The sequence below is a fragment of the Falco cherrug genome, chromosome 4 (assembly GCF_023634085.1).
Source record: "Falco cherrug isolate bFalChe1 chromosome 4, bFalChe1.pri, whole genome shotgun sequence".
NCBI lineage: Eukaryota > Metazoa > Chordata > Aves > Falconiformes > Falconidae > Falco > Falco cherrug.
The window spans coordinates 18,659,391-18,687,213 of NC_073700.1; the positions used below are offsets into that span (position 1 = coordinate 18,659,391).

General features: G+C 44.4%; 1 protein-coding gene across 4 annotated transcripts in view; it reads left to right on the plus strand.

Moving 5' to 3' along the window:
* The first annotated feature begins 577 nt into the window (after window positions 1-577).
* Window positions 578-27,823, plus strand: part of MITF (melanocyte inducing transcription factor) — a 110,194-nt gene continuing 82,948 nt past the window's right edge. For 2 of the 4 annotated variants that reach the window (XM_055708353.1, XM_055708354.1), the window contains exon 1: window positions 579-899. In XM_055708353.1, the coding sequence (XP_055564328.1) occupies window positions 796-899 (104 nt within the window). In that variant the 5' untranslated portion in view covers window positions 579-795. Of the gene's footprint in view, window positions 900-27,823 lie in introns of all 4 variants that reach the window. The other 2 variants (XM_055708352.1, XM_055708356.1) reach the window with 2 other exon arrangements.

The following is a 27,823-nucleotide window of genomic DNA, read 5'->3' on the forward strand; positions in this document are numbered from 1 at the left end:
TAATTTTACGGCACCTTTCTTCACAACACTTATGAGCTGCTGCCTGTTTATAAAGGCACATGAAGTCTGAAGGAAGCTTCTTGGCGCTGTAAATTCCCGTGCCAAGAACTCGCTCTGAAAAGTGCCAACAGTGCTGGGACGCGAATGCCCATCGCTTTTCTCCCCGGCACCATAAATCACCGCCAGTGCCCTCCCCATGGCCTGTAGATCACCTGTTTGCCCCGAGCCCCCCCGCACCCTCCCTTGCCGGCCCTAACGCCCCCACTGCTGCCTGCACGCCCGGCAGGGCCCGTTCCCCAGCCCCGCTCCCCAGGGTGCGATGGACCCCCCGGGCTGTGCGGCAACCCCGGCTACGGCCCGGGATAACCCCCCGGGACAAGCCCCCCGGTACAAGCCCCCCGGGACAAGCCCCCCGGGACAAAGCCCCCGCTCTCCTCGGGGACCCGCCGCCGGCCTCGCGCGGCGCTGAGGGCAGGCGTGACGTCACGCACGGCACCCTCCGCCGCCCGCCTGCCGTCAGAGCCGCGTGACGTCACGGGGCGGGGCGGGGCGGCAGGTGGCGCGCGGGGCGGGGCGGGGCCGGCGCTCCCGGCTGACAGCGGCTGGGCCCGTCCCGGCGCGGCCCGGCGGGAGTTGTAGTGCGCAGCGGGCGGAGGCGGCCCGGCCGGCCCCGGGGCGGACTACAAGTCCCAGGCGGGGCGGGCGGCGGCGCTGCGAGTGTGCGGGAGCGGGCGGCGCGGCGGGGCTCGGCTCGGCGGTAACCTCCCGTCTCTCCCTCTCGCAGCGGCGGCGACGATGCAGGCGGAGTCGGGGATCGTGCCGGACTTCGAGGTGGGCGAGGAGTTCCACGAGGAGCCCAAGACCTACTACGAGCTGAAGAGCCAGCCCCTCAAGAGCAGGTGGGACGGGCGGCGGCCGGGGGACGCGGTGCCCCCGCTGCGCCAGGCCGTCGGCGGGCGCCCGGCGACACCCCGCGCTGAGGCGCGGCGCCCCGCGCGGCCGTGCGGCGCCTCCTGCCATAATAGCGGCGTTGTCGGGCGGGAGGGCGGGCCGGGCCCGCGTTATGTAAAGGGCATTGTTGGCCGTGCGGGGCCTCCCTGCCACGCCGGGGCGGCCCGCGGGGGCAGCGGGCGGGGGGCGAGGCACCGGCGGCACCTGCCCGGGGGGGCGCCGGCCCTGCCCGGGCCCCGCAGGTGCGGCGGCGGCGGGTGCGGGCCGCCCGCAGCTGCAAAGTTGTTGCAAGGTCTCGCAGCGTCTCGGGTGGTTCTGGGGGTTGTTTTTGGCGCCGAGGGCCGCTCTGTTATGTGCTGCGGGACTGGAAACTTTTGCCTGGGGACATCGCTTTCTTCCTGAAGTGTTTTTTCCACGCGATAGACCCTTTGCTCTTATCTGGAGCAGCTGCGGCACGCAGATACGTTCTGTGGAGGCAAGCAGGGTGGTGTGCACCCCTCTGCTTGCGGGGTGTCGGACCCGCTCCCCATCCTAGCGCTGGAAGAAGTGAGGCACTGCTCTCCCACACCCTGAGCATCCCACCGTGTCTGTGACAGCACGCTTCTCCTTCCTCTGGCTTGCCATTCGGAGCACCCCGGCAGTAGCAAACCCTCCATTTCGTTACAGCGCTCTCCTAAGCCACAGTCAGCTGCGCGTAAGGTCATTGCTGCGAGTGTCATGTTCGTAATCAAGCCTGTTGTTAGCCTGTCTTTGTAGTCACGGTTTTCAGTTTTGAACAATGCTCTTCGTGCGTCTGTGCGTGCAGTCAGAAAATGAATGGGAAGGTAAATATAAAAAAACTGCTAGAATGAGCTTAGATTGTACCGCCTGCCAGAGGCGCTTCAAAGTAAATAAATTAACTTTTGATCCTGCTCTGAGTGTTTCAGAAACGTCAAAGGTCTGTTAGTAAAAGATGTTACAAATTCTGTCACTGTTGCAAGGGCTGGCAAATCTGGGGCCGTGTCCTCTGGCCTGTCTTCACAGCAGCTCTACCTCTCGCTGAACCTGTGGTGTTGCTCAGAAATGGTGTGTGTAGTGGAGGTGATGTGCAGCCTGACGGGCTAACTAAAGGTGCCAGAGTGAGCAGGGAGGTTGCCATTATCCAGGTAATTAGCTGGGAGCCAGGCTAACATGCAGGCAGGGAGAGGACAGCGCAGAAAGATGGGTTGATGAGCAGGGATGGGTTCCAGCTGTGTTGGAGGCAGCTGGGAGACCCACAGGGCTTTGGCCTCATTGCCTGCGTCGCTGGTGGAGTGGGGCAGGTGTGGGGTAGATTGTGATGACTGTGCCGTTGTTAAATAGCCCTGTTTGCACCAGCTGTGGGTTCTAACTGGTGTGGGGGAGTTGTCCCTTTGTGGTTGTCCACTTTGCAGTCAGCAGCTTTTCTATGCCTTTAGGTGGTGTGGGCATGGAGCATAGCTAGCAGGTCTGTGTTTGACCTTGCACAGATGTTCCAACTGCTTTTAATTCCTGTGTGGTGAGCCTTTGGGACCCGAATGCATCCCTTTGTTGTTCACTTCTCTCAGGGAGGTGTGAATAAATATATTCTGTAATGAAGCGCTGGAGTATTTAGCCATCTTCTAAATGTTGTCACTTCAAACTGCCCTGGACTAATTGCCCCGTTACGTTCTTACTTGATACTCCTGCAGAGCTGGCACTGCCCACCCTTTGGGTTTAAAGGGTCCCCGGTGTCAGTCATCTGGGCATCCTGGTGGTGCCCTGGGCCAGCATCTGTTCTGATGTCTCCAGGAGGGCTTGCTGAGTAGAAGTGACTGGCTTGCCCTGGTCTGCCTCGTGTTCCTCCACACGTCTCCATGTACAGAAGAGGGAGCCCCGAGGGTGGAATAAACGACCCATGGTTTTTCTGGCAGATAGCAAGCTGACATGTTAACCTCGGTGTGGAGCCTGCCCAGCTCACGTACAGCTCTTACCTGGAGGTAAAGTCTCAGTTGTCTTCCTGGTCTTGTGGGAGATGAAGAAGCCAAGGAGCCAGGGGCCCTGCCTGGTCCATATAAACTTGTCCCTGGAGCCAGGCTGATAAAACTTGCTGATAACGGGAGGCAAAAGTTGCTCACAAACCTGTTTGCTTCATGATGTGCAGATTGTAATCTAGGAGGACTTCTGTAGCCCTTCAGCTTTGCTCAGGCCTGAAACCAGTCTGACTGATGATTATCATGGGTATCCAACATTACCCTGTTGCTTTCTCTTGTGGCTTTAAATCAGAGTAATAGCACCGGGTGAGCATGGTGTAGTGATGGGACTGCGGCCATGGGAATTGCTGTCTTACTGTCTTCTCCACAGCCTTGCTCTGGAAAGGTTCCTGAGGAGCAGGCAAACCAGGGGCAATAGCTGATGTTAGGAATGAGTCTAAGTAAGCAATCTACTCTTTTTCCCTGGTGAGAACTGCTGATTTCCTAGCAACATTCAGGACTCTGTCTGATCTCTTTTAACAATAAGAAGTGAGAAGCATCCTGGGCTTACTCATAGCAGCTGAAATTGTGAGTATATAGAGAAAGCCATCCAGCTCAGAAATATCTAAGAATGCCAGTGCTCAGACCCAAGAAGGAACTTGTTTTATTGCCCAGTTAAACTTAGCCCTGCTGATACTGCTGTCCTTCACTCAGTAAAACTCTCCTGTTTGCTTCTCCCCAGACTGCTTGTTTTCCAGTATATAACAACCAGTTAAAGATTTCTCCTCTTCAGTGTGCCCTCACAGTTACTGCATCCATGTTTCATAATTCAGGTCTGCAATCCAAAGCCGCAAGGGGTCCAATAATAAGTTTTTTGCAGTAAATACTGTACTGACTTAGGCCAAGCCGCAATTGAATGCTGGAAGCCAAGGAAAAATGTAAGCCCAGCAAAAAGCTTTAATCACAAGGGATGGAGAGAATACGTGGGGCTAAGATACATCAGTTCCAACCCTATTTCCTAAACCCCTCTGACTCTGGAGAAGTTAACTTCTTGTGCTAAGTGCTGGCTACATTTAAGGGTTCTCTGGAATTTGCTGTGGTTGAATGTCTTTGAAAACTGAGAAGATGTTTCAGTTGTGTTGGTTTCTCCAGAGTCACTTTTCACTGCGGGAGGAAACTGGACTGTATGACTAGCCAGTAAGACAATGAGATACATATTTATTTTTCCCTCACATTCATACTTTACTTCTCTCCTGCCGTACTCCAAGAGAATAATAGTTTTAATTGATAAGTACATGCACTTAAATGTGCGTGTGCTTGGGTAATGAACAAGTAAATAAGTTTTCTTTCCTGGTACAAGCACTGCAAAATGAAATTGATAGAGTTTTGCTTTCAGGCAATCAGTTGAAGAAGAAAATCAGTTATTACCCAATGTAAACACAGATCCTGACTGTCTGCATGCAGTCATCAGGGCACTGTAGGCTCAAGTTACATGTATCGGACTGCTAATGAAGATTCTTTAAAGAATTTGACTTATTAAAGCAATGTTTTGGATATCAAACTGGTATCTGGAAGTAAAGACTTTACAGTCTGCCTTTGTGCAGGATGATCTGAACTAACCCAGATGTGGCAAATAGAGAAAAAACTTCTATATTTAATTGTTTTTCTTTGTTTTCTGGCTCTCTGTAATGTGTGTCTGTTTGGATGGTATGCGCAACGTAGCAGGCACCAGCAAATGATTGTCAGTTGTGTACCTGCAGGTAAATGATTATAATTTGTTTGTGATCTGTGCTATTTTCTGTTGCCCTTTCCCAACTTATTTATTCTCAGACTGGTTAAAAAGCACCTGAATGATGCAGTTACTGAATTATTTTTAGTGGAAAAAATCATTAGGAAATGCTTTTAAGTTGCATGGTAGTTTTTTATTAGGAAGCTTGTTCTTGTTTTATGAGCAATAGCATTGAGATATAGAGTTTGTCATTATTAAAGCAGTAATGTTTTTATAAAATTTTCAACATTCCTGGTGTTCAAATGTGTGGTTTTTTTTTTTTAATATAAACCTTCAATATTTTACTTTTATTGGCTAGTACCTTATCTCTATCCAGTTGGCATCCTCTGTAAAACTCTTTTTATTTTGATTCCACTCCCCACCCGGTGTTAAGTCTTGATTTAGTTAAAACTGCTTTTAATACACAATGTTTGTTGAGGAAATATGCGTTTCACCGAAAAGGCACACATTTTTGAAATGTGTACTTACTCTGGAGCCAAAGAGGACTTTTCTAAAGTGCCTTAGTCTGCAGATGATCAAATTTGATTTTGTAAATGAACTTTGCAGCGTGATTGAATTTGAACTTGATTACATTAGACTTAACATTGAGTTTGTGCCTTGTTGGAGGTAGTCTTTTCATATTACTGCTATTTATGGATCTTATTCAAGTGTTTTATATTCTGGTTGGGTTCTGCAATGCAGTTTGTTCAAGCTACTGCTTATATCTGTTCCAGTTGTGCAAGAAGTGGAAAATATCCTTTATTTAGAACAGGTCACATGTGCTTGCATCCAGGAACCGCGTCTCAGTGTGTTTAAAAAAAAAAAAAAAAAAGTATCTTGGAGGAACAGATTTTAAAAGTTCCTGAAATATTTTTCCGTCTGTTACAGAGGAACATTACATATTTAAACTCAGCTATTATTAACTTTTAGTTTAAAAGTGATACGTAGGCTAGCACTCACTGAAGTCAATGGTATAAGTCTTAACCGGCACCAGTGGGAGTAGAGCTAAGCCAAAAGTATGTGTCTTTGAAATCTCTCTGGTAACATTTTTGTGAGTGAGTCAATCCCATGTTTATTCTGCACCTCAAATTCGCTTCACTATGAAGGAAACCCTCACCACATCTTTTTGTACTTATTTATTTTTCAAAACAGCCTTATAAGGAAAGGCTGCAATTGGAGTGTCTGTTGTATAAACATGTGGAGACAATGAGCAGTATTTCTTTGTATTTCTTTATACTGGGAGCCAGTGCTGCTCCCTGTCTGTAGCAGAGCGTTTTCCATCGCAAGAGATCCTTGCTGACCTTTTCTGTTCTGCGAAACTCTCACTCTGCTATTTGCAGTAGGCCTTTGCTATTTAGCAAGGAAACAGAAATAGCCCATGAAATTCAGTTCAGCATTTGCTTTGATAGGAACTACTGAACGTCACCTTTTTGCTTCCCTAGCCTGCTTTCCTCGGGAGGGTTTTGTTTAGCTGCCAAGCTGATCAGAAAGTGCACAGATATTTTAAGGCTGAGCTGCCTGCACTGACTGTGCACCTTTTAGTATGCACATGTATTTTCTTTTTGTTTATCGAACTGCTGGCTGTATTAGTGGTGTGTAACTACATGTGCGCTCTGCATGAAACAAATCCATACCTTTCTGGTGAGCAGGAAGCTTCACTAGGTGGCTACTATTGATTTACGGAATCCAGGTGATAATTTGGATCGATATATTATTCTGCTTTTTACATGGCTGAAAATGAACTGATGCAGCCCTGTCGATGGATAGCTGGGGTGCCCCTGGTACAGCTTGTTTCCTTAAGTGTAGTGGAGGTAATTTCACAAGTCTCTAGACCAGAATTTTTGGGGCTGCTGTGGACCTACCGGTTGTCATTAACAAGTCATTGAGGAGCTTATTCTGTGCTGTGTCTGTTTCTGTTTGGCACGTAGGGTGATAGATATATCGGAGGTCCTTTCCAGCACAGCGGTAGGCAGCATGACTAATTCCTGCTGTACGGTTTGGTCAGGATCTAGAAGAAAACTGGGAAGTGAGAGCAGAAGGGACTTGCAGATGCATTATTTTGTAAACAAATTCAACCTCTCGCAGCATTCTATGATTGAAAGTTTACTGGGAAGAAATCTGTACAGCTGCTTAAAAACAAGGGTACGGAAGATACCTGTTCTGACACTTACTATGCTGTCCTCCTATTTCTAGGTTTGCTTTCCAAAGCAACATGCTGTACTCCTTCTGTCATTTTCCAAGTCTTAATTTTCTGTTTACTTTTCTGCAAAAAATTGGAGTTATGTGTTGGCTGTTAATTGTCTTCCGAGAACTATCTGCTGTTCCAGTGTTGAGAACAAAATGAAAGTCCAACTTCCATTAAGCTGCTCAGGCTCTTGGCCATTATTGTCAGTCTCATTCTATTTTGGATTCAAAAAGTTTTTGAAATACATTTGTTGTAACATTTTTGTTTGCTAAAATTCACTGTATTTTAATATCATTTATGCTGGAACAAAGAAAATGTGCTTAAGCAGCATGGCATGGCAGATTTTGCTGGACAGTTAACTATTGCATCACTGTCATATTATGCTAGAACTGTGTTTATTTTATTTTTTTAATAATCCCAACAGCTAAACAGTAAGAGGACAACTACTGGTTTGCATGTAGTTGCACACTTCGTTTCTTACTGGGGAAAAACAGCACAGGAAAAGGAATATTGTTGCATATTGATGATATAACAATGCTACTGCTTCATCTGCATCAGCTGTAAAAAAGCTGGTGCTACTTTGAGTGTCACAATTGAAATTCTTTGGTTCCAGTGAACCTAAGTGTGTAATGCAGTCTGAAACAGATCAGCCTGTCCTCCAGCCCATCCCCGAGGTAGAATTTACAGGCCGTTTTCAGTGTTAGACACTGCCAAGGGTCCGCTTGCCATGGATGGGCACTAGCAATTTTGGGGTGCCTTTTGAAAGGGCTCTGTCCCAGTATCTTTGGCCAGAATTTCAGCTTGTGACTTGCACTGGCACTAGACATTAATGTCTGCGGGCTTCACCTGAAAATAAATGTTTCAAAGAGGATGTAGGAGTGTCTAAGGGAAAGAGAATGGTGTGCGTATCACTGGTACAAGACAAAAATTGTGAAAATTAGTAAGAAGGCTTGCAATGCAACTGCTAGCTAATACTTTAACCGCTAATAGTGCCTTTGGATCGAGCTCATTTTTTCTGGTAACATCTCTGCTGCAAGGGCTGCTGTAATGTTTGTGTTAGCAGCTTTCTGGCAAGCATGCAAGCCAGGGTCTGGTGGTTTATAGCATTTTTTTTTTTTTCTTCAGTGGTGATTATGTAGAAACCCTCTTTAGGTTCCCCCCCGCCCTGACCTGCTGCTCACAGCTGCTGCATGGACTGGACTGGCAGGTTGAAGGGCAAAAATGTGTTGCTGTGATGTATAATTACTTCTTCCAGCATGAGCCAACAGAGCTGCTTGCTGTGATGATTGTTACGTATACTGCTATGTAAAACAGAATGCAAGTTTAATGTAGGGTTCAGGCTAGTATTTTAATGTTGCAATTAACAGCCTCTTAACAGTAAACAAGTTTTTTTTAAAATCAGTTCCCATGAAGATTATTCCTTTGCAATGTAGGCAGGCATACATTTGCAGATGCGGAGTTTGAGTTCTATGTTACCTGGAGAAATGAGCACCGAGAACAAACAAATACCTTTTTTTCAGTCCTTTTTTCTTTCACTCTAGAATACCACAGGTTTGGTGTCAGGTGGCTGGAGATCAGTCCTGCAGCTGGTATTTCATAGGGACGCTTTGGCGAAGGGAAACGGTCGCATTTGAGATGATGCGGCAGTTGCCATCTCTTGGAAGAACTGGATTCATCCTTCTTAAATGTTCCCCAAAAAATGATGACAGAGTTTCACAGGTATGTTGCACCTCTGTTTATGCTGCTATTTTGGCACAAAATGGGCATAAACCCACGTGAACCTGCTGCTGAGGCTGGTGGGCCTGGGTGACGCGTGTCGGGGGGTCTGGTCCTCTCAGACCATCTTGTGAGACTGCTTGTGAAGAGACCACTGAAGTTGCAAGGCGTAGGAAGGAGTTTTGCAGCTTTTCAAACCTACAAAGGCAAGCGTCGTTTGTCCTCGTGCCAGGATTGTGTGCCTGGTTTGGCCTATTGTTACATTAAAGAATTTAGTTGAGATGAATTCTGAGAGAAAAGGACTTTACCTGTGAATATTAGTGTTTTGGCTACCTGGAAAGATGTTGATCACCTTTGAGACATTTAGGCGCTGGAATCTTGCCAAGTTTAATGTGTTTAAAGCATCATGCCAATAACAGATACTGTATTATTGAAGCTTGCCTGTAACCCTTGCGTGCTGAGACACCGTTTCTTGTCTTCGTGGTAGGTGACAAAACAAACCGCTGTATGAATGGTAGAAATGTAGTAGGGCGGGGGCACTGGCATCTGGAGACTGGAAAAAAGTAACACGAAGTGGGAACAACTGGAATATCCTGAGCGAAGGATGCTTCAGAGAATGGAGACAGGAATGATGGGTGGTTGTTACTAATCTTACTGCCAGCCATCCTGTTGTAACATGTAAACATTTACAGAAAATGGGAATTACGGTGATCCTTTCTGGAGAAGCAGCTAGCTAGAAAACTTGGGATGGAGCTAAATCAGCTGGGAACTGTTGTCAGGGTCAGAAGATGGGAGCAGAGTCTGGAAGCTGTCAGATGGCAAGAGATGGGGAATATGGGCAGTGGGGGAAAGCGTGTTTGGTCCTGAAGCTTCAAACTGGGAAGTCGGAATATTACTGTAGAGATGGAAAAGGATCACTGAGATATCAGAGTGGGAGAGCCTGGCTGAACATGTTTTGTGCACACTTACTATTTCCTTTCAGGATTCTTTGGGTTTTATCTAAATAAAGGAGGAAAGAGTTTGTATAAAATATGACTGACTTTGGAAATACTTTTTCTGGATGTGTTCTTGAATGGTAATATGCAGCTGTAAAGCCAAACTAGGAATACAGAGGTACAAGCCCTTTTTATTATGTTTGTGGATATCAGCCTGAATAAATAATAGTTGCAACCGGAGAGAAGGAAATGAGAATGATGCTGAGATGTGTACACATGCAGGAGGGAACAAGCTTACAGAAAAGAAAAGCAAAGGGAAAAAAAACTCGTAGGGGCTGTACATTGGAAGCTGGAAGGAGTTCAAGGAGGTGTGGGGCTTTTGCAGTGAGTCCCCTGGGATGCCAGTAATTGTAGTGTTCGGGTTTCTGCTCAGTCTAGCAAGCTTTGTTTGTACCAAATATTTACAATTCTACCCAAGCTCATCCACAACACATCCCAGGTGTCACTCTGCCTTCACTAGACCATAGGTATGGTTCAGAAGAGTTGCTGGGATTGTTTATTTATTTATTGCTGTTGTAAGAAGAATGTTGCTATCTGATAAATAATTATTCCACCCTTGGAGAAGGCACATTGTAAATCTGTTAAGCTGCTCCTTTGTTTGTTAGGCTTGTGCATAATAAGTTTGGAATTTAAGATTAGTAGTATGCTGTGCAACTGCTCATTTCGTGACCTCATCCTCCTGCTCTGCTCGCCTGCCTGTCCACCTGTCACATCCTGTTGGGTACCTAGGGCTATATTCATAAGGGGAGCTTTGGTCTAGCATTGCATCATCTAATTTTTTTTGTGTTCTGCTGCCTAATGGAATTAAAAAAAACCCTGTGAGGTAGGTGTCTAGGTTCCTTTACAGAACACATGGGGGAAAGGTGGCTTCAAAGAAGGCTTGTGAAAACCAGCATGTGGAGCGGGGGATGGCCTGAGTCAGCCAGCGAAGGGTGTATGAGGCTGGCATTGGTGTTGAATGCTGTCCCTTGAAGATCTGGTTGACTGGTCTAGGTGAGCTCTTGCTAAACCTTTCTCAGAGTGGTGTGCCAAAGACAGGTCTGCTTTTAGAGATGGGAGGAAGAGTGGGTGGTACGACATCCCCCTATCCCAGCATCGTCCATTCGGGAGACGGAACATTGGAGTTCCAGTCATGTCTGTGACTCAAAACACGAGACTGAACATGTCCACCACCCTTTGGAGTGCTCAGACCAATAAACCATGGGCTTTTTGAGGTGTCTCTTTTGCAGAAGTCAGTCTGTTTTGCCTTGTATCATATTTGTTAAACTGATAGGGTCAGGATTGGCTTGGTGTAACACGAGGGAGTGAGAATTTGCCTGGGATGATTCTCAGCCTGCTCCAGAAGGTAGTTACTTGTACAGAATGGAACAGCTCTACCAGGAGGCAAGGAAGATGTGCTCAGAAATTAGATCATTTTCAGCTCCCGTCTGTTTCTAAAAGGTCGTTGTCCAAGTCTCTGTAGTGGAGGTCACAGCATGAAATATTGGGACCTGCTTGACCTACTAGTGGTGATATTTGGGGCACAGATAGTTGGATGAAGGGAAAAAGCCTTTAAGGTTATGGGAACCAGACCTTCCTGCTTCCCAATTCAGGAATCTGAGGAATTTGAAGGGTGGTATGGACACCCTGATGGTACTGATGGCTGAAGGGCCTCGCCGAGTGGGGTGTATTGGTGAGGAAGCTGTCAGGCAAATGTGGATATTAAGAGTGAAGACAAGTATATGTTATTTCTTAAGAGCACTTTATTTTTTAGAAATGTGAAATCATTTGTGGTACAGCAAGAGAAGCTTGAATGTGTGCAGAAGTGAGTTACCAAGGAGTAAAGTGAGTAAGACAGGAGGTGAAATAAGATTGTCTCTTATCACAAACTTGTTTTTTCGATTTAGCTTGTTGCACAACTTACAGTTTCAGTCTAATTGCAAAACTATTCTGCAAGTGACAATTTGGTTCCCAGCTGATACAGCTTTTGATATTTACTGCATAAGGCTGTGCTGTAGGAGCTGTTAGCCCTGAAGATGCTGTGGGCCAGCAAGGATTTTCTGTTTTTCAAGTGGGTTGAGTAGAAAAGTGTGAAACAGATCTGCCTGTTACAAGGATCTCGGAGGTGCTGGAGCTGCCCCTGCAAAGAAGACAGGGCTGGCTGGAAGGGGCCTGGTGCTGCTGCTACTGTACATTTGCAGAGCTGGGGAGGCTCTTTCTTGCAGCCTTTTTGGTATTTCCCAAAGGAATCGGCCACTCTACCTTTACAGCAGCCTCCTGCTTTCTGGGAGAGAGCCCTCTGAGTAGGCAGTAATTACTGTCTTTCTAAAGGAGTCTTCATTTGTGGAGGAGACTTTTAATTACCCCTCACTTAGCCTTTCTAATGAAGGTCCTTGTAAGAGTTGTGCTGGGGTAGCATGATCTCCATAGGACAAAATTCCCCTCCTCTGGGTTTGCAGTCATCTCTTGCACCTATCTGGGGTGTGTGTTCTTGGGTCTCAGGTGGGATCTTTAGGGACTTGCTCTTTGAAACCGTTGACCTTTTGCCTTGCAGCACCACTTGAGACTATAAACAGACCTGCAGAGAGGAACAGCTCCAATGATCTCATGCTCGTGAATGCCGTTCTGCTACAGCTACACCAAGTGTCGTGCTGCATACCGGTTCAATAGAAGGAGGCTGGTGAGGAAAAGGTGGCTGCTGCAGCGAGCTGTGACCTGGAGAACCTCTGATGGTGGTTGCAGTCTCGGCTGGTAATCCCACCTTTTTTATGCCCAGAGCCTCTCATGGGCGGCCCGGGCATTAAAGCTCTTTTAGGTAGGCGCAGAGGCACATGTAAGAGGACAGGTCCTGCTCTCCCAAAGGATTGCGAGAGCATCAATGCACTATCATTACGGCGCAACGTTCAGCAGATCGCAGTGGTGTACTTGTCAGCCAGCCAGGATGGCACGGACATGGAAAGCCAGCAGTACTGCAGGAAAAAACATGTTAATGATCTAAAGAAATGCTTTAGTGATTTCTTGTTTAAGTGCTGGGTTTGCTTATTCGCCTGTTTTCTCATATGGTTGTTGAGATGTGCTGTGAGCTGGAGGATGGTAATGGTTTGTATGGTTACAAGTCTCATCCCCTGCTATCTGATAACTTCTGCCCTGTTGCTATGAAACGTTTTAGTGAGATGCTGTGTAAAAGGGATGAATATCCATCTGTAACTGCAGAGGTATTTTTTCATGGCTCATTTCTTGCTGATCTTTCTGATCAGTTTTCTAATTCTGGTGGTGGTAGATTTGAATGATTTCTGGTGTTGTCATACAATTATCTGATGCATGTTTCCCATCTGTAATTCAATACCTTTGCATTGAGGTTTGTTAAATAGCACAGTGCAGAAAATTGCAGTATCTGTCCTTGTTATCTCTTTTCAGTGGGTTTATATTTTGTGGCAAGGACTTTCATGGCTCTTGAAATTCCAATTCTGTAATCATAATTTAATTGAAGACAGGTTTCCCTGTATTTAGGAGCTACAGAATCAGGCTATGCTTTGGAGAAATGCTAAATTTGGCTTGCTTGCAGAGTCATCCAAAGTACATAGCTTGTTCTGTAGGTGCTGTTTGGCTTCTTGTGGTGCTGTAGGGAATGCTGGGCTTTGAGGGCTATGTGATGGAAATGCAATTCCTCCTTTCTGCATGTAGCATAGGAAAAAATAAGTAGGAACTGTGTGCACTTTGTTCAGTGGCACTTCTAGTTGTGGAGTACCCCTGGCAGCAGAAAGACGGGTGCTCTAGAACTGCAAGATGGCATCGATTGTGTTGCATTTCTGCTGGAACAAAAATATAACCAGCTCAGCATTTGCACTTTCCACTTGTGTATTGTTTTCTCTTTATTTTGTGTTTTTAGAAATGCTATGCTCTGCAAACTGCTGGTTTAGTATTTTCTGTGGAATGAAAACTATCTGGATAACTTAGCTGAATTTTATCGAAGTTTATGGTAACAGCTCTTTTCTGTCTCCAGGCATCTTGTTAGATAAAGATGAGAATTTGAGTTAAAATTCAGGGAGGTACCAATGTGCTGGTTTTATGACCCGGAATTTTGGAAACAACTTGGGCTTGTTTGAAGTTGTAGAAGTAACTGAAATATTAAAATGATATATAGTCTTTACAAAAAGCTCTCCCTGAGCAAATACCTGTTGTAGGCTTCCCTCCCGGCCCCCCCCCCCCGCCCCCAGCAATGTACTTTGAATTCTGGACATGGTGGGAGATGCAAGCTAAAGAAAGCATCCAGCATCCGAGGCTTCTTTGAAAGAGATCAGATTCAAATGCCAGTTGAAGTTAAGCATATGTTTAAAGACCTCCCTTGATCAAACCTCTGTTCAGCAAAGCACCTCCATGTATTCTTTATTTCAGAATGCTAAATAATTAAGTTGGGTTTGTACTAGTAGGTTTAAACTTGCTAAGAGCCCTCGGGCTGCAACATACACGGGAGTGCTCTACCTCGATCCAGCAAACCTGAAGCATGAGAACTGTGCTGCTCAAGACTATTTGTGCTTAAGTTTCTGCTCACAGTTTGAATATGTTGTTGGATTGGAAAAAGTGTTCAGCATATGGCAGGCTGTTAAATCTGATGTACTTCTGAGCCTGACGCTGATTTTAATAAATTCTACTTTTGTTGAAATACTACTTCGAAAAATAAAAAATCCCACTAGAAATAGATAAATGGGTAACCTTTTCAATGTGAGATGCAGAGTTAACTGAATTTCAGTAGTCTGGAGGACTATCGGGGTGCTATTTTTTTTTTTGTGTGTGTGTGTGTGTGGAGCAACACCAAAAACCCCCAAAACAAAACAAAAAAACCCCAAACCAAGAACTGAACTGCCCATTTAGTTTCTGTTGTCCTGATGATAGCATTGGCTTAAGGGTTGGGTTTTTTGGATGGTGTGGGGTTTAATTTGGTGGTGTGTGTTGGTTTTTTTTGGGGGGTGTTTTTTTTTTTTTTTTTTGAAGTGAGGTGAAGGAAGTGCTCAAGCACTTTCTCAGCATTGGAAAGTTTTAGGTGTTTGAGAGATGAGTATTTAGATTTGCATGTGCTTAAATCACGAAGAACAGTTCCTTGAGCACTCGTGTGTGTGTGTGTGCCTACCGTGATGGTGAGTGCTTGTGTGGCTTCTCTGAAAAAGGAGCTTATATGACTGCAGCTCTCTGGATCCAAACTAAGTTGTTCTCAAAGCCAGCCACAGTCTAGTATCATGTGTCACATGGGCAGGTTCTGAAAATTTGGAATAGGGTTGTTTTCAATGGTCTTCTAAGTTTTTTCCAGTAGCTATATAGAATCACAGAATCATTGAGGTGCCACCTCTGGAGATCATCTCGTCCAGCTCTGTTGCTCATCATGCTGAGTGGGTTACTCAGAGCCATGTCTCATTGTATTTTGGAGATACTGGAAACCCAGACTCCACTACTTTTTTGGATGACCTGTTCCAGTATTGTTGACCCTTACAGTAAAAAAATGTGCTTTTTTGTTTGGGGTTTTTTTTTTTTGAGTTACATAGAACTTCATGCGTAAACTGGTTTTTGACTTAAGTATCGCATTATGCACAAGATGAAGTAGGCGGGAGGCTGCACACCTCCTCCCCAGGTTGTACTCCTTCAGCTTTGCTTTTCTAAGTGAGGCAAGGGGATGTATTTCTTATCTGAACTGTTCCAATTTGTCCTAAAAGCAACTGATTGTAACAGGCGTAGTTAAAAGACTTAGTGAGCAAACCTTCTGCATCCTTTTCAGTCTCGGCTCAAAGGCGGTCAGGTTTTCTTCCTTGTCTTGATTCAATCTTGTTTGATGCAAACTAGGTTTTTTTGCTCCGTCATTCCCAGTTGTGGATGGATGCAAAGCACCCTACAATGTAATGTCACATTGAATAAGCACTTCTGCTTCGGTGCAGAGGTTGTGTCCAGTGCTGCAAAACTGTACCTTGGTGTTGTGCAAAGCATTTAACAGATGCTCATTGCAAGTGATGTTATCTAGACTGTTTAACATGTATAATAATTCCATGAGACTGTTGACTAAAATATTCCAGTTCTTTGATGCACCAGCACTAACTTGTCTGCCACGAGTTCATACACTAAAGTTGAAATTACTTCCAAAATAGTAAACATGAACTTTGGCTGGTTTATGCTCTGGGATAATTCTCGAATCGGTTCCTCAGTGTGCTGTGCACAGAGTGCCTTTTTGTAACCTGCAGCTGGGTCTCTGCTCATTGGGACAGTGTACAATACACTTCTGCCACGCTGTATGAAATATCACGTGGAATTGGGTATCTAAGCTTCAGTCTTGATACTTGACTAAATCTTGCCTTGACTTTCCTGCATCATGCAGTTATCTAGGAATCTGGTTTTCTGCAGCTTGCTCTTGGCAGCTTCAGGGGCCAACAAACTGGAAATCCTGCAGAATATGTTCTATAGCATAAAAAAAGGTAACTGGAATTACTGGAAAAGTTTACTTCAGGGGTGCCTTCCAGGGTAAAGTGAAGCGTAGCAATTAAATACAAGTCTTTAACGACACTGTCAATAGCAAGTAAGAGTGCCAGTGCCATGTCATGCCATAGCAGTCTTACTTGATTCACTTGGTATCGGACATAAAAACGAACATACAGTCTCCAGTTTGTATTTTCTTAGGCTGCATTAATTTCTCTGTGTTGGCAACTTCTGACATGTTTAGGTAACTGGTGTTGACTGGCAGCAGCAAAAGGTCAAGTATACAAAAAACCACATGTTTACTACTCCAGACTTTGTTCCTTTTGCATTTCCAGTAACTATTGAGAAATAAGCAGAAAGTTAAGGGTGATTTCCTAAAGTAGCACTTTTTAGGGAAGCAACTTAAAGACTTGCTGCCATCTAGAAACTCCAAACAAACCTGAAACCCAGTAGACTCAATGGTCCTTTTTGCTTTAAATCTATAGATGAGGATGATGTCTGCATTTATGCAGTGCTTTCAGGCTTTTCTCATGCAAATGTGAGGGCCTTTGGATGGAAAATGGCATCCAGCAATACCTGCACTCCTCGGGGTGCTGTAAGGCTTAAGTTAGCTCTTAGGTGCCTTGGTGACAAAATTAATACCATGTGAATGCTGGATGTTGGCAGATCTTGATGGTAGTTTTTGCCTCTACCTGTACTGCCTGCAGTGTTGTTTTACACAGTTTCTTTTGTTTGTCTCCCATCGTCTATTCTAAGGCTCAGTGGTGTGTACAAAGCAAATGAGAGGCAGGCTGAGGGAGAGGTCTGGACATCCTGTGTTCAAGGCTGTCTTGAAATGCCGCTTGAGTATCTCACTGCGAATGCAAGATTTGGGAGCAGGAGTCCTGTCCTCTGTCATCTGGGTAAAACGTGGGATCCTGGGAGGTCTCACCCTGTGAGCTGCTGCTTGAATAAAGCTGCTGGGGCAGTTTTAATTCTGCAATGCTTAACTTCAATTAAGTTGTCAAGTTTAGCATTGCTTTAGGCATTAATAGAGTTTTACTCTCACTTAAAAATCTGGTTTAGTAATTAACCTCCATTTTATTCTGGAGTTCAGAAGGTGCTGGTTTAGCGTAGCAAATAGTGTAATGTGGATTAAAACATGAAAGATACTCGGTAATAAGAAACTGAAACAGGGTAATGCAGAAATTAGATTATATGCTGTTTACAGGGAGCTGTGCTAGATGCCGAGTTCTTAATGAAAAGCATTTTGAAGGCACTGCCTTACCTCTGCATTTGCATGGTTAGGAATGTTATGAATTAAATTGGGAATTAGTAGTGGAGTCAGGATTTCTGTTGTTGCACACTCTTTATTGCACTTAGGTTTATTGTACGGCTTTTTCTGAAATCTGGATGTTGGATGGCTGTGACAGTACAATTACCAGAAGGTGTGAGGCATTCACAGAGGCTGGGAGAAAAGTGTATAAAGATGGAGGGAGCCCTGGTTCAACTGGCTGATATGGGCTAATAGTTAATATCCCCTTTCTCTGTTGTAACTGGAGGCTGAACTCAAACTCCAGCGTATTCTGCTGAGTTTATTGTTGGAGAGAGGCACAGGAGCATGGTGCACGGAAGAATTACACCTTGAGGCAGCAGAGTTGCTTCACAAAAATTGGCCAGACCTTTGTGATTTATCTGCTCGTGTTCTTCATACTGCTGTACCCATAGCTTATATCCTACCGCAGCCGTTACTGGTACAAAGAAAAGTGGTCCCCAGCTTTTCTGGCAAGGGGACTGTTTAACTACTCCCAGCACTGGAGTATAGCTGCGTGCTGCTGCTTTCCTCTGCAAGAGCAGAGCTGCTATGCAAGGGGAAACGGGTTTAATTTTCCCCAGAAAGTGTTGGGCTTGTTGCACGTACGCGTGAAGCATGTGGCAGCTGCCAAGTCCCATGCTTTTCAGGGACTGCTGGCATCACACCAATTCATATGGGCTGACTTGCCTTTTGTATATAATGTACAGGTCTTCCAACAGCTTGGAAAACTGCACCAGTTTGTGCTGCCCAGGGGTTTTGGATGACTGCAGGGATAAAGGGCAGCTTGCCCCTCTTTGCGTGTGCAAAATGTTGTTTATGCCTGTTTTTGGTCTGGGTATTGGGGACTACGTAGGAGCACCAATTCAGAACGTGAACAGAAAGGCATTTGCAGAGCAATACTATCCTGCTTTTGCCTTCTGACATGCATTCTCATGTCAGAGTGCACTTCTAACAGTTCTGTGGTGTTGTCTGCTCCAACTAGATTTCAGAGGTGAAGATGCAGGAGGCTTGGTATTTGCCCAGCCATCTCTTGTATAGCTGAGGTGAAACCAGAGGGTTTTTTTTTCTATCATTAGACTGATTTAAGGGAAAAAATAGCCTCTTATCACGTACTTAACTATTTCCAAGGCAGTAATGTGGGGTGAAAGTTCACCTTACAAATACCTGCAGAGGACTATGCACTAGGCGGGGTGTGGTTTTGTGCTACACCTGATCTCTGGCTGTAGGCTGCTGCGGGAAGGTATTGCTGTGCCCATCTGTGCCATGAGTAGCAGTCCTGCACCCTGCGGAGGAGCTGGCTGCTAAGTGGTTGCAGGGGAGACTGTTTATCTCGCTGATTCAATGGGAAAGGACCACACATTCTCCAAAAAAATTTTTCCATCTGCTTATAGAACTGACTTGTAGAACAAGAGTTACAAGACCCAACTCAGAGGAGGGTTGACAGCCAGGCTGTGGGAAGGCAGGACTCCTTCTGTAGCGGCTTGCAGTCCTGTTGGGTCGTTGGGTTAGATTGAACATAACTGCTGACCTTATAAAAACACGGTGAAAGTGACGTGTGAGCTATATGGTTGCTGGCCTGAGGTTGGTTTTCTGTATGCAGCTGAATTTTGCTGTCTTAAACCCAGCATTCCAGTACAAAGTGTGGCAAGTACTGTGCTTACAGTCAGTGACATCTTCACCAACGAGTCCAGTGTGATGACTTTATATGACCAATTCTTGACATATTGAATCTCTTTAAATGAATGAGCAGTAATGCCAGTGGTCTGGTAACCTGCCAGGACTCTTCTTGAGCTTTATGCTTACTCCATAGGAGCCATGTCCCAAAGATAGTGGCTCACTGGGCTAATCATCTTACGGCTCAAGCATAGTTTAGTTAATTCTGTGTAATAATTTACATACGTTACGGATGTCAGCTATACGGCAGTAGTTATCTGTGTGCAAAGTCCTGGTTCATAGCAAATATGATGTAATGTAGGTTAACGCTAAATTCTTTGACCGTAGACTCAGCTAAGCTGTCTTAGTACACATTGGCTGTGGTCTAACAGCACACGTGGCTGCTTTCGCTGCTCAGCTGCTGAATGGTAACTTGTTAAGCCAAGATATTTTGATGGGCTGCATGAGTTCTCCTGCCACCATTGAGACCTGGAATCACTTGCGTTGACTGCAGTTGTAACATTCAAGTCATCCTGTGTTAATCCATTTTCCATGGGAGACAGAAGATGTAGATAATAGATGAAACGGGATTAAATTCTTCCAGTGTGTAGCCACTGCTGTTAACTGTGGACTAGTTTGACAGGGTTCACATCTGTGTTAACTTTCAAAAGACAACATGAAGCTATTATGCAGTTACTACCCACTCCAGGATCTGTGCATCAATTAGGAGAGGCTGCTTACTCATGCTCCTCAAAAGTTGTGCCAAAATAGCTATTACATTATGTCAGAGCCCATATTTTCATCCTGGACAATTAATCAGAATATAAACCTTGTTTCTCCTCAGCAGCTTCATATATAGACCTAGGACTTTGATACAGGGTACTTTAGAGCTGTACTGGTTGAAGAGGGCTCCTCTGTAGTTGGCACAGGTCAGGGAAACTATTATGAAATGTGGCGTTATTTTGCCAGCAGTATATCTGGGAAGCTTCAACAGCAGAGTTCTCTGTAAACAGCTTTTGTTCTGCATGTTATGATTTATTCTACTACAATACTTAGGATCCCAGCTTGGGACCCAGCATCTCGTGCTGCTGGTAGGTGCTATGTGAGCATGAAGGAAGGCAGTGGGCTGCTTCACAGCAGATCTGCAATCTGAGAATAAGACACGAGAAGCAGATGGCTACGGGGGGAAACAATGAGGCAGAGCTGTCAGCGTGATGGGAAGGAGTCCTAGCGTACCCACTGCCTTGCTGTTGTCAAAACCCTGGTCGGCATCCTGCCCAGGAAGGAGCTCTTGAGACAGACTTGATGGTGGATGGCAGGGCAGATGCACTTGGAGGTACCTTTGAGGACCTTCCTTTGTAAATGGGAGAAAGCACCAAGCAGACATTGTTGGAGAAACATGGCCTTGTTGGTGACCCGCTTGCAGTTGTTCTTCTCGAGTATCAGGAATCTGTGGTTCTGGGTCCCAGCTCTGTCTCCTTGGGTAGTCGGTGGTCATTCACTGTGGCCAAGAGATTCATGGTAGCAGAGCCTTGGGCTGGGTGTAGGGTCTCAGTTATGATGTGATGTGCCAAGGAAAGAGTGTCTGTGGAGAAGCGACAAAACCTTTTGTAATGAAAAACCGAAAAATACTGGCTTTACTGATACTTCTGGTCTTGGAGAGGAACCTGGAGGTCTGTCTCCTGATTAAGGGAAAAAAAAAGTACTGTCACATTACAGTGACAGTAACTGGAAAGTTAAGCTCTGTTCTGTAATTCTTGATCCTAATTCACGATTTTCTGTCTGTTTTGCCAAATACCTTGTAATGCAGGGAAAACGATAACTCGGAAAAGATCGTGTGTAATAAAAATAGAAGCGTTTGCTCCAATTCTTCCATATGTTAATGGCTGGATTTTCAGGCAAGAGATTCCAGAAAGGTGTGCCAGCAGACTGAATACCTGCTTGTGCCATGGTCTTCTTTCCATGAAAAAGCTGTTTGGGTTAGAGACAAGGGTGAAGTCATTGGGAGTGTTTGGTATCTTTGAGCATTGGATCCAGTTCGGTGTGATTTTATTAGAAGAAATGAAGTATCCTAATTTGTGAGGTACTAGCAAGGTTGTTGCTTTAGAAATCCCGTCTTGCTTCCATTTATTTCTTCCCTATTGGAAAATTCATGGTGAGTGAATAAATTCATTGCGTTGGAGGCCATCTGGAAATAGCTAGAGCAGGCTAAATTATATGTTACATTTGATAAAAACTTTTCAAAGTCACTTTCTCTGGGGAAAGGGAGGATGGAAGCCTGGAAAAAGGTTTAATAGGAAAAACAGACAGAGATTAGGGTTCAACAAATAGGAAACTATGGTAATGTTTTCATTTAAAAAAAAATACACAGAGAATTTTGATGATTGAACCATTAAGGTGGTACCTAGCCAATGGCTGTTCTCTTGGTTTGTTCTCTCTTCTACCAGTTAATATGTGTGACTTCAAGGTGTAGACCACTTTTCCATCATTTGACAAGATACCTACCTGTATTAAAAGTAAATACATAAAATACAATAACGTAGGTTTGCAGGGAAGGAAATTAGTTTAAGCAGTTAGTTAATTTATGGATTTGGTTGCTGCAGGAGGCTGTGGAGGTAGATGGAACTAGTAGGTTCAAATAGAGATCATGGAAAAAACAGACGCTAAAGGGAACTGGACTGGGGTTGCTCGTCCCTTAATTAGTGATGATGGATGCTGGAGAGTTACAGGGGGAGTAGAGCTGGGCTTGTGTGCTTTCCCATTGGAGATAGGGTGCTGAACTGGATGGACCTTGAGTCTGTTTAGTCCATACATTTGCCTAGCACTTGGAATTTGGGTACCTATCAGCTGAGCCTCTGGCAGGTTGGATGTCTAGTTCCTTCTTTCTCTAGTTATTTCAGAACCAGGAACAACTTGTCAAAGTCTGGGCTAATGAATCATTGCAAATGCTTGACGTGTTGGCAGCTACATGCCACCCAGCTTCACACTCTGTTCTGCTGCCATAATTTTAAGAAACTATTGGAACAGTGCCCTCCTCCAAAAAAACCCTATATCCAAAGATCTGGGAACTAATGTATGCAACCCTCCTCCAGTTTATTTGTACCAAGCCGTACAGTTCTAGCTGCAGAGCAGGTATTAGTTCTGGCTGCAGAGCAGGTTTTAGTCAAGAAATCAAAAGCTCGGCTATCATTTACTCTAAGTAGATAACTGAGCCATTTAATCCCGCATTGATGAAAAAAGCTCATCAGAGTTGTGAGAGCTCAGTCAAAGACATCTCCCGAGTCCATAAGAAAAGAGCTGCATGGTGCTTTGCTTTAAGTGGAGTGTTAGCCGTTATCCTGTCAGTCACGTTTGTTAGTTTGCGTGAGAGACCTTCAAATAAACACTAAATCAAAGCTGTATTCATCTTTGCACGTTCAGGAGGCTTGTTTATTCTCCTAAGGTATTAATTCAGTTGTTGGATTAACTGAAATCTGTACTTCCATCAACTATTAGTCATACTTTGACTCACAAAGTCCATGTTATGATGTACTTCAGTGTTACATGCTAAAACAGCTTAGTCCAATACTTCTAAAAAGCTGCCTGGCTCTTGGGGAGCAGATGTCTGGCGATGGTTGGTGATGGGCTTCCCTCAGTTTGGCCAAGGGGCCAGCAGGTACTGTTTGTACGTTGAGAAAAAGTGGGGAGTTTTGGAAGTGAGTGGTCCTCTCCTGACCAGATACTTGATGGACCTTGGGTTTTTCACTCTCATCCCTGTAACAACTTGACCTTTGCTTTCTGAAGCAGACCACAAATCATGCAGGGAGAAGAGTTTCCATTTTATGGAGGGGTGAAGTTAGGGACGTTTTTTTTAGCTGGAAGTTGTGAATCAGGCCTTTCCTTCAAATCCAGGGAAGTCCCTTCTCCAGGAACTTAAAACCTCTCCCAGTATTAGAAAAGTTGCTTGCTTGCCTGTGTTAGTGTTCCTGCCTCTTCTTGTTCTCCATTTCTGCAGTGTCAGGAAGAAAAAAAAACAAAAAACCCACATCTGTAATCCAAGTAAAAATCTAAATATAGAAGTGCTAGTTTACAAATCAGAAATCGTTCTGATGGCTTCAAAACGGGTTTTGTAATAAAAGGAAATGTATTTGACACTGCCAGAATTTACAGTCCCACTAGAAGCTTGTGAAATAACTGCTACACCAAACATCCTGGGCTGTAATGGAGCTTGTTGACACGTACGGGTTACTGAAGGGTATTTCTGGCTGTTGCCATGAGGGTGGGTTAGCAGGAAAAAATACATTCTTTGCAAGTACTGCAGGGCCCTGTCTGTACCATCAGCTTTTAAAAAGAGCATTTTAGTAAAAGGGGATTAAAGAGGGGGGCTGGCTTTCAAAATGGGTACCAGCATATGGCCCCTGGGAGTCAGGAGGAAGGGGTTACGAGTATGTCTGGTCTGAGTGAGACTAATAGTGCTTTTGGCCAGTTAACCAACTAGAAAACTGTTTTGCTGAGTCCGTGCAACTTGAAGGCTGCTTCTCCCCCCAGCCCCCCCTTCTGTCTCCAAAATCCGTTCAGACTTTGACCCCTCTGCAGCTGCTCTACAAGTAAAGGTCCCAGTTGTTCTCAGGTGGGATAATTACTTTTTCACGTGGTCACTTACTTTCAAGTGTTGCATGAAGGTGTTGCAGTGGTGTTCAGGATGTCAAATGCAGAGATTGCTCTCCTCTGTCATCTGATGAGATTTCAGCTATGGATTGAGGTGAATGGTCTTAGTCCATTTGACAGCACTTGATTTGTAGCAGTTAGTCATGGGTTCATCCAGGGGTCCAGTTCTGTTTGGTGCGTAGAGGCATAACCATAAAGACATTAGAAGGTACTTTCCATGATTTCTGCTTGCTGCAATTTAGAAGGCACTGATGAGGTATAAGGGAGAGAGGGTGAGCTTCTGCCCAGCTTCTTACAGTGTCCAAAAATAAAATGCTTTGGGAGGACTTAAAAAAAACCAAAACAAACTGGCTACTGCTAGAAAGAAGAAAAAAAAGAGGCATGTAATGGAGTCTTTCCCTACTAAAACTTAGTTTTTTCAGCTCGAAATAAGACATTTCAAAGAAGTATTGAAGTTTGATCAGTAAAATTGTCTAGTAAAATGGGAAACTGGGGCTCTGGTGCTTCGTTCTGACTTCAGACCAAGTTTCCAGTCTCATCCACTGCCACACATGAGGCTTGCACCGTATTACTTTCATCTGCTCCTAAGGTCTAGGGGTTTTACTGCTTGACTGTTGAGTCTTGCAGGTCCCGCATGAGGGCATCAGAAAATGGATCTTGGACATCCTTAAACGTTTTGCGAAAGATGAGTTCCCCATGCCGAGTGACAGTGGTTTAGCCAGCAAAAAAAAAAAAAAGTTTTAAAGCCATGGTTTTCAGCCATGTTTAGGCCTGTAACTCTGTGTAACCTGTTTTTGTGGGAGATGGGGTTTTGCTCTGCCTTTTGCTGTGCTTTTAACTGGAAGGCTTCTGATGCCTGCCCACCACTAGCTATTGTTTGAGCCCTGCACTGGGGACCACTGCTCCAGGCTCTGCCCCTTCTTGGTATGTAATGAAAACACTTCCATGAACTCTCAGAGATGTTTCAGGTTACATAAAACAGAATTTTAAATAGTATCTTTTTCACAACATTTGGAGCACGTGTTCGTGAATATAAATTTTCAGTGCAGTGCCAGCAGAGTTAGTTTAGCAGATGCAGAACTCTGTTACTAAGAATAGTTTCTGCAGTTACCTCCCCACACAAGTTTTCTCCTTGGGCATTTGTAATGTGCTTATCAACACTGCAGAAATCATATATGCATGTTCAGGTTTTTTGCAGAAAAGTCTGCCAGCTTTCTGCTTTCAGGAGCTATCAAAAGCATGCTCTTCTGAAGCCACACTGAGTTTCAACTGATGAATCAGAATTCTGCATATAAGGATTTGGGTACAAACACAGTAAGGAAATTTAGCAATTTTTTTTTTTTTTTTGTTCTTGCTTTCCCTTGGTAAACAGCAACACTTGCTGGCAAGGATGGGAATAACAGATCAATCTGCTGATTTCCAGTTGTTGGATTCATGTTTGTTATAGTCACCCAGCTCTTTTCCAGCTGTTACCCAGTGGGGAGGAAGACCTAATGTCTTGGCACAAGATGCAGACTCCTTCCTAATTACATTAAGGCCATAAGAGCACCTGAAGTCAAGTCTATATAGTATTTGTTTGAGTGAAAGCTGAATTCTCGGAGTTTTCCCACTAATACAAAGTGCTCTCATGAGTTAGGTGAACAGCATTTAGTTACCAAAGAGGGAAAGAGTTAATTGAAGGTTGCCTGTTCCTCATTTGCTAAGCAGCAGAACTTTGTTACAGAGTATGAAACTGTGGTTATTAACCATAGTTAATGGGGATTGTCTTATTCATTATCATACACTTTTTGAGAGCGACTGTTCGTTACTCTTTGCTCAAGCGATGCTTCTGTTGCTAGTGATGTCAGGAGCTTTGCTTGATTTAAAAAAAACAAACAAACAAAAAACCCCAACACAAAGACCTGGGCTAGGTATATTAGTAGTCATTGAAGGTGAAAATAAAAGAAATCAAATAGGTAAAACATACTGAAGAGAAACACAGTTTTTAAGGCAGTTGAGTGCTTAATTCCTTCTGTTACCAAACAGAAGTGCCCACATAAAATGAAAATATGGCCTGGAGGAAAAAAAGAATGAAAGCTAGCATAAAGGCTTTGGTTGGGTCTGCTAAAGTAAAGCCAGAAAGGGGGAAAAATGGGGTGGGGGTAGGGGGAGGGAATTAAATAAAAATTAGTTTAGTGAAGGTTAGGGGCACTAATTTGATTTGCCCTGATGTCCTTTCTGGGTCCTGTCACATCTGGCAGGTGGCAATGAAATACGGACTTTCTGCATAAAGTGTGAACACTGCAGAATTACTTGTCTTCTTTCTGCTTTGATTTCCAGTAACTTACCAATGGATACAACTTTGAATAAATGTTGGTGTTGTGGTTTAGTGTCTTTGTATTTTTGTGCATGTTTCAGGTTGCATTCTTAGATTGCATTGTTTTTTGTGCGTGGGACAACACAGTCCTGAATCTTTGGATGATTAAAAAAAAAAGTGAGAGCTGCTGTAAAAGTATGTGGAATAAAGTGTATTGCTTTGCTTGGGAGAAAGAACCCTTTACCCATGGTGTAATTCTCCTCTGAAAGTCACTGCTGTTGCATTGATGCTGTGGGATTGGCAGAGTTGGATTCACTTGGATAACTGAGGCAAGAGAGCATTTGCTAGAGGGAATGCAGCTCTCTGTGCTTTGGGAATAGCAGGGAATAAGCTTTCCTACTAACTGGGTTTTGTAACTTCTTGTAATGTACTTGAAAATAGCAGTTGTGAAGGATGATGATATTGATGCTATTGTTTGTAGCGGTGGCTGTCATCTTCCTAATCTGGGGCTCTGTTGGCATCACCAACTATGATAGGTCCAACTTCCCTGGGTGATGTCCCTTCCCCATTCTAGTGGTTTCACTGAGCACTGGATTTTTCAGCAGTTTAAAATGTTTTCTGAAGGTGGCATTTCTTTAACTCCACTTTTACAGGCTGCGGCATTTGTGGTGCAAACTATTCTTAAAAAAGAAGGGGAGGGGGAAAAATCTGTGCTGGAGTATTTACAAGATTCCCTAAACTTGGGTGTTACATGCCCCTTTCCTTGCCCAACGACTACCAATATGCAAATCCACCCCTTTAGCCTGGATTTGTCTCCTTAAGTCATTGTATAAACTGGTGTTGGGAGAAGAAAACAGCTGGACTATGGAGCCTGGAGCCAGCCGTCACGTACTTTGTCTGTACTTGGGAGTAAAACTGATCCCTGAAGTTCTCTAGGACTTCCCCCTTGAAACAGGGAGTAGGAATATGGGGAGGCAAAGGAAAGCTTGGGATTTTCCATTTTCTTGTGCTTAATTTAAAACAGTGATTCAGCCAGCCAAGGGAGACAGTTACCTATTCAGCAATGGTATAGATGTTGTCTCTTCTTGTGCCAAATACCTTTGAGGATGGGAAGAGACATGGGCCCTCTGGAAATCTGAGAAGGATTTTGGTCATTGGAAATAAATAAACATCTAGATTTTGAGACTGCTGAGCCTGTGCTGGCATTTGTGCCTAGTAGAAGAGAGCAGAGATTATAAGAGGGTTCAGGAAAAAAGCCTTTAATCAATGAGTGTGTTACTGTTTAAGGAAGCCTTTTCTTTTAGTTCTCATTGATCTGGGTAACTTGGTATTTTCTGTCCCCTGGAGAAGGCTACCTTGCATGCTTTTATTTTGCCAGGAGCTGTGGTAGCCCATAATGATGGTGCTGTGGGCTGTAGGTCTGACATAAGTGTTGGAAATCTGCATGTTTATTTCTGAGACAGGATACAAATGTAATAACTTCTGAAGATCAGTATAGATTAGCAAATACTTCATGAGTCATACCTTCCCCTTGCTGCTTTTTTTCTTTAGCGTGTCATAAATGTTTAGGAAAGCTCATTTGTCCCAGATAGGCATGCAATCTATCTTTGCATAGGGTTGTGACTCAGGGGCTGGAAACAAAAGGCTACTTGGTGTAATGTCTGCTGCTATGCTCTTGCCAGATGCCTTGAGCAGAGGGGGAAATCTCTTCTACTGTAGTTTGTTTGTAAGATGCTTTGAAGATTATGGATCTCTTCTATATAGCATACACCAATTAACTGTGATTAGGAGTGTTGTAGGTAATAGCTCTGCTATGAGGATGAGAAGAAGATGAGAAAGATGAATAGCACGGGATATGAAGGTATTGGCTGGATACGTGAAGGAAGGCAATGGGATATTGGGAGTCTTGTTGCAAGGGGAACGAGGCAGCAGGG